Source organism: Poecilia latipinna, unplaced genomic scaffold (genome assembly GCF_001443285.1).
Source record: "Poecilia latipinna isolate Pla-1442-1.1 unplaced genomic scaffold, P_latipinna-1.0 Scaffold1422, whole genome shotgun sequence".
Taxonomy (NCBI): domain Eukaryota; kingdom Metazoa; phylum Chordata; class Actinopteri; order Cyprinodontiformes; family Poeciliidae; genus Poecilia; species Poecilia latipinna.
The window spans coordinates 182,003-188,046 of record NW_015114038.1 but is presented as its reverse complement, the minus strand read 5'-3'; the positions used below and the strand labels follow the sequence as shown (position 1 = coordinate 188,046).

General features: G+C 39.2%; 1 protein-coding gene across 3 annotated transcripts in view; it reads left to right on the top strand.

Annotated features, from left to right (window-relative positions):
- Positions 1-6,044, top strand: part of adgrb2 (adhesion G protein-coupled receptor B2) — a 315,878-nt gene that overhangs the window by 206,137 nt on the left and 103,697 nt on the right. For all 3 annotated transcript variants that reach the window (XM_015056969.1, XM_015056967.1, XM_015056968.1), the window contains one exon: positions 509-552. In XM_015056969.1, the coding sequence (XP_014912455.1) occupies positions 509-552 (44 nt within the window). The remainder of the gene's footprint in view (positions 1-508; positions 553-6,044) is intronic.

The window sequence follows — 6,044 nt, the reverse complement described above, 5'->3', positions numbered from 1 at the left end:
TTTTTAACCCCAAAAATTATCTTTTTTTTTTTTTTTTTTTTTTTTTTTTTTTTTTTTTTTTTTGCAACTGCTTTGCCATTATCAAAGTTTGCTGGACTATGCCCTAGTCTGTATGTACCTAAAAGATGACGCTTTCATTCTAAAGTGCAGTTATTCTTAGTGCTCATGTCCATGAAATGTACTCTTTTATTGCTTCCAGTGTCTCGAGTCTGCGCCACACACCTCCTCTCTTTCTGCAGCCGCATCAGTAGCAGCTATTTGCTGCTCTGTCCTATTAAAGAATGACTCTTTCACCATGTCTTGCACTCGCCGTCTGTCACAATCCTTCTCTTTCATTGTCTGTTTGCTTCTCTCCATTGCCCATGCAGCATCACTCTTTGTCCTTTTGGCAAGAAACTACTCTGTCTTCTCCCTCTGCCGCCTCCTTTCCACTGGCAATAACAGCTTATCTCTCCCCCTCCCCTCTCTACAACCCCCTTCCCTGTCCTCCCTCTTCTCTATCTTGCAGGGTACATCAGATCCTCAGTGCGTTGTCTGGAACTATGGCAACACGTAAGTTGTTTGAATGAACGGTGCTGCAGATATACGAGATGTCTTGTCAGTAGGTTTTGCTGATATGTGTGTGTGCAGTCTCATGTCCAGTCATGCATCATTTAATAGTAAACAAGACACCCTCACTGGTACAGCTAATTAAATTACAAGAAAAAAGAAAACACTTTTCCCTTTTTGCTGCCAGGAGTTCAAAGGTAGCACCACTTTTTAGTCTCGTCTTCTTTTTCAGTGTTTACCTTTTCCCACAACGGTTTAATTTGCAGGTCTTTATTCATTCTCTGAGTGTTGCTTTAATTCGAGCAGCCAACTTGTTTTCAATCACTTTCCTGAAGTGCTAGTATGTTCCTAATGGCTTTTCTCCTAATTATCTAAGTAGGACACAGACAGTTTGATTTCGTTTGCTTTGAATAGTGGACCCGTGCAAGCGAACGACATAATGCAAACCAGCACAATTGATCAGGCTGTTATCACCATTAACCCACATTGTGGCCGTCCAGTTTGTCATTGACAGGAAATAAACTTGTTCGGAAACATTTGACAAGGCTTTGGTTCCAAGAATAGGCTTAGCTCAGGTGGAGTACACGGGGAGTACATTAGCTAAGTTGCTATTTTTGCCTAACATGGCATCTTGAGCCTACTCTGTAAAGAACTGGTGATCTGTACAGGGTGTGCTCCGCTTGCCTATTGACTACCGAAGAGAAGCACTTGCCTCCATTGCAACCCTGGAAAAAGGTTTGTGTAGAAACTAGGCTAGAAAAACTCCACTATGCTACTGAGTGAAAATATAAAAGAATGATGATTGACCTCGAAGCAAGGTGAGACGAGTTTACTTGGGAGAAATTGTGACCAGGAATTGATCAGCTGCTGACAAACACACTGCATTGATTGACAGGTGGCATCATGTGTCCTTGTTACTGTTTAAAGTTTAACTGAACGTAAAAAGTGCATTTATGAGCAGTAGCATGTTGTTTTACTTTTCTGTATTATTAAATTTTGATGCATTGAGTAGCTTTGGTATTCAAGTTTATGTTTTACAGAGCAGTGAAATGTTTACCACTGGGGGGAAAAAAAAAAAGTTAAATTAAATCTGCATATTAAATTAACAAATACGCAATTAAGTCCACAATTATTATTTCTCCTGGCATATTCATACTTCAAACAGTATTTTAACTTGAACATGTGTTTTCATAGCCGGATGTAATATCTGCAATTAAAATGAGTAACTAATTGCTGCAATGCCAATTAAAATGTTTCCACTGATAATGAGGAAGAAAAATATCTTTGCCAAGATGAACATTTTTATTGTAAAAAAAAAAAAACACATTGTTTTCTTGAATGATAGCCAATCCCATCTACGATGAACTTCTTGCATGAATTACGATAACTTTAAATTATCTATCAGGGTTATGAAATAGTGTTTCACTGTAGCTCCGTCTAGAGTGCATTGGTCATGAGGCACAGAACATTGTTTTAAGCTTTTCCTTTTTCTAAAACTATGTGATTAATGCCCCTGCAAAACAAACACACAACCATCCACCATTGAGACTGCTGTACTTTCACAAGTAGAGAAGATCCTTTTGAAACACAGACCACATTTTTAATTGTTGTAAATGTTTGGATTTTCCGACATAGCACTCTCCTAATACTTGGTAGGGATTTTGAGATTAGGATAGTTTTATATATTGGCTATTGATCAGATCAGCTAATGAGAACGTTTTGGCTTTAACTAACTAGTGGCTAGCTTTACTCCATTTTTTATTTTAGATTTTAAGTGTCTCTATGGCATAGCTATTTGTCTTTTTCTCTTGTTTCCTATTAAATTAAGTATTCCTGAATGATATTAGGTTTCCTTTTTTTTTTTTTTACTTTGAAGCAGCTTTATTTGGATCATCAACACATTGGTGTAGCACTGGTTCCTTTTGTTTTACTCCTATATAACAAGATTTTATGAAATTCTTTGTGTAGATTTACAGGAAAGGCACTGTAAAAAAAACAACAACATAATCCTGCATGCATTGTAGCACTATAATTGGAAAGTTGCCATGATATCAGTGTGAACAATTCTGCTAGAAATTCTCTGACAAATCCACACTCGCGTGCGCAGGCCACACGTCATGGATGAAATACCGCTCCAGGGTCTTCCATGCTGCACCTTAGTCACACCACATTATTAACCAATAAGGCACCCACAGAGGTTTTGTGCATGCCCAGAATAATTGGCAAGCTTCATTACTCATAATGGGGAGCACAGCCCAAGACCTTCCAAAGACCCTGCTGAAACCATCCATATTCTGAGTGATTTTTTATTTATTTATTTTTTTAAATGGTGTGGTGGTGAAATAGGCCTCTGTGAAGAGGACTTAACCAGGTAAAGCCATTTTTGGTTTGTATTGGAGAAAAAGATACGTCTTCTCATTGGATCATCAGTTGAATAAGTGAGTTTTGGTGTTTTTAACAATGCAAAAAAACAAAAAAAACAAACAAAAAACAAACAAACAGCAAAGCAATTACATTAAATGCCTGATCGTGTTTTAATCCTTTAACATTGTAAGTAAAACTGACATTGGACTCTGAAAGTGACTCGGTGTTGCCATGAGCAACAGTGTTTTCTTGTAATTTGCATGCTGCTCATGTTAATTGAAAGTGGTATCATGATGAAGTTATTTTCTTCCAAAATATGCTTGTCAGTGGCAATGATGTGTTCAGGAAGATAATTCTGGGTGAAAGATTTGACAAATGATACTTTTTGAAATAGCAAATGGGTTTAATGACAACAGAATTTGTTGGAGGTGGGGGGGGGTTAGACACCGAAGGTCCTCTCTGTTTACCGTGACAACACTGACTTATGCTGGAAAAATTCTGGTCAGCTCCATCTTCTTCAGTGAGATGTTTTTTTACAGTAGTGTTCTTGCTATGGAGGAACACTCTCTTATGATGTGGGTCCACAAACACACGCGCGCGCACACACACACACACACACACACACACACACACACAATGTAAGTTCAGGTTTTTCCAGAGAGGATAAGACATTGCGACTTATCAAGCTACCCCTCTCCATCAAGGTAACAGAGGAACAATGCCAGGCAAAGTCAATTAACTAGCTTGCAGATTACAGCTGCAATCAAATTAAATGTGCAGACATGACGAGGGCAGAGAGCCAAACGGAGTATAAAGTGGCAACAAGGCAGTGATGTCTATCCACATATCACAGCTGGAGGCATGGGGGAAAAGAGCCAAACGTAAGCTTGACAGAATTGATAGGGCCGAGCACACAAACTAAATCCAAGCTGACTTTATGCGAGTGGATTTCTCCTTCGTCCTGTCACCTTTTCAAGAATTTTTAGCAAAACCTCGTCACACCGTACTATTTGGATACGAGAGCTCGTTACATGCGAATGCGGTGAAATGAGACTTTGCGAAGGGGCACAAATACTCTATGTGTCCTCCGCCGGTGTTTCCTTTTTTTTTTTTTTTTTTCTGTGTCGGGCAGGAGATCTTGTCTGGAGCTTGGCGTGAGGCGCAAAGTTGATGCAGACAGAGAACACGTTGTACAAAGCAGCCGTTTGTTTGCTGGAAGATATCACTGCTCTCAGCTTGGCTGCCTTTCTGACTGAGCCAAGGGCTTTGAGGTTGAGCAGGAGGCAGACAAGAGGTGGAGAATGCACAGATAGCAGTACAGGGGGAGGGCAAACATGGCAGCATCTCAACCAAACCACTGCACAAAAAAAAAAAAAAAAAAAAGCACTGCTCAAAGAAAAAGGAAAACCTTTACCATTTTATGACTTCTGCGTGGAGACTATTCACAGTTCGGTAAATTAGAATATCACTGAAAAGTTAATTTATTTCAGTAATTTAATTCAAAAGGGGAATCTCGTATAGATTCATTACACATGAAGTGATATATGTTAAGTCTTCTGTTAATTTTGATGATTATGGCTTGACCATAATGAAAACCTAAAATCGAGTTCCTCAGAAAATTACAATCTTACCCGTTGCCAATAAAAATGAATTTTTCATACAAAGCTTTTTATTTTTTATTTTATTTTTTACCATGCTATGTCCTATACGCTCAAGACGAAAACTGCTGACTTGACAGTTGTCCAGTAGACAGTCACTGACACTCTCCATTAGGAGGTTACATTAAAGAAGACAATTGCATAAAAAGTTGCTGTTCGCAGAGTGCTGAACCCAGGCGTATTAAAAGAAAGTTAAGTGAAGGAAAAAGGTGCATATTCAAAAAGGTAAAACACAGAATTGGGAGTCGTGATGGTCCAGCTCTTGTCAAAAAGTCAGCTTGTTCGGCTCAGTGCTCTTAGGCTCCAAAATGGCTCTTTGTTTAGTACCACTACAAGCTTTCAAATCTAAAACTTGGCTATTATCCATTGTTTTTGTGTGTGTGTTTTTTTTTCAGCATTTCATTGGTTTTTATTTTGCTTTACTCTCATTACTAAACCACAGCACAGCGACCATTTCTTAATATTTTATTGAAGGCTTTCAGTTTGAAACCCTGTAACTGCCTCTGTTCCTCTGCACCTTCCCTGTACCTCTACACTTGCTGCCTTACAAGAACCCTTTTCCTCTTTTCACATAATGGTGTGGTTTTAGTTTGTCTTTGCATGGTGTGCCTATAAATATAAAGCACTACCATTGCCTACACGGATTCTGAACTAGATGAGCGCCAGCAGCTGAGATTCAGCTCTCCTCCCAACCCCTCCCACCCCCAGACCCCCACTGGGATTTTGCTCTTCTTATTCCCCCCACAAAAAGTCAGGTTTTAGAGTCAGTACATTCGTGAACAACACATCACTACTTGAGAGGACGGAAGAGCAAAGTTCATTCAGGAATTTGTGGGAGATTCACAGACTGTGAATTGCAGCAGAAGTCGTGAGCGATTCAAGAATCACCACATCTATCCAGAGCAATATGACAACAAAGAATGTCAGATTTCTCATGTTGGATTACTAGAAAACCAAGTACTATATTTAAAAATAAAATAAAAAAAATTACCTGAGCGAAGAATATAAAGACTACACTTTTCCTTAGTGGCCTTCATAAAGTGCTTGCTTAATTTGAAAATTTACTAGTTTGCAGAAGAATTTGACTCCTGCCTACACTGCCAAAAGTATCAACACCTGGTTTACTACAGGTTACTACAGTAATTACTACAGTATCCCTGGCCTTTGCCTTCCTGTTCTATTCTTACCTCCCCTCAGTGCTTTCTCCCATCGAGGTAAATTTTCTTCGGAAGAATTCCCACCGTAACAACCAGCAAACAGAAGACAGAGTTGTGAATGGTTGTAGTTTGACAATGGACACAATAGAAATGAACGGAGCCACTCAATCCATTTTGGCCACTCTTCAAATATTGAGTGATTAAAGTCAAAGCAAGAGGAATGTTTAAGACATTTCATTGCTGCCAAAGATGCTGTTCGGCTTGGCACTTTTCTCTTCACAGTGGGGGATGGCTGTTTACAGCATGCGCAATTTCC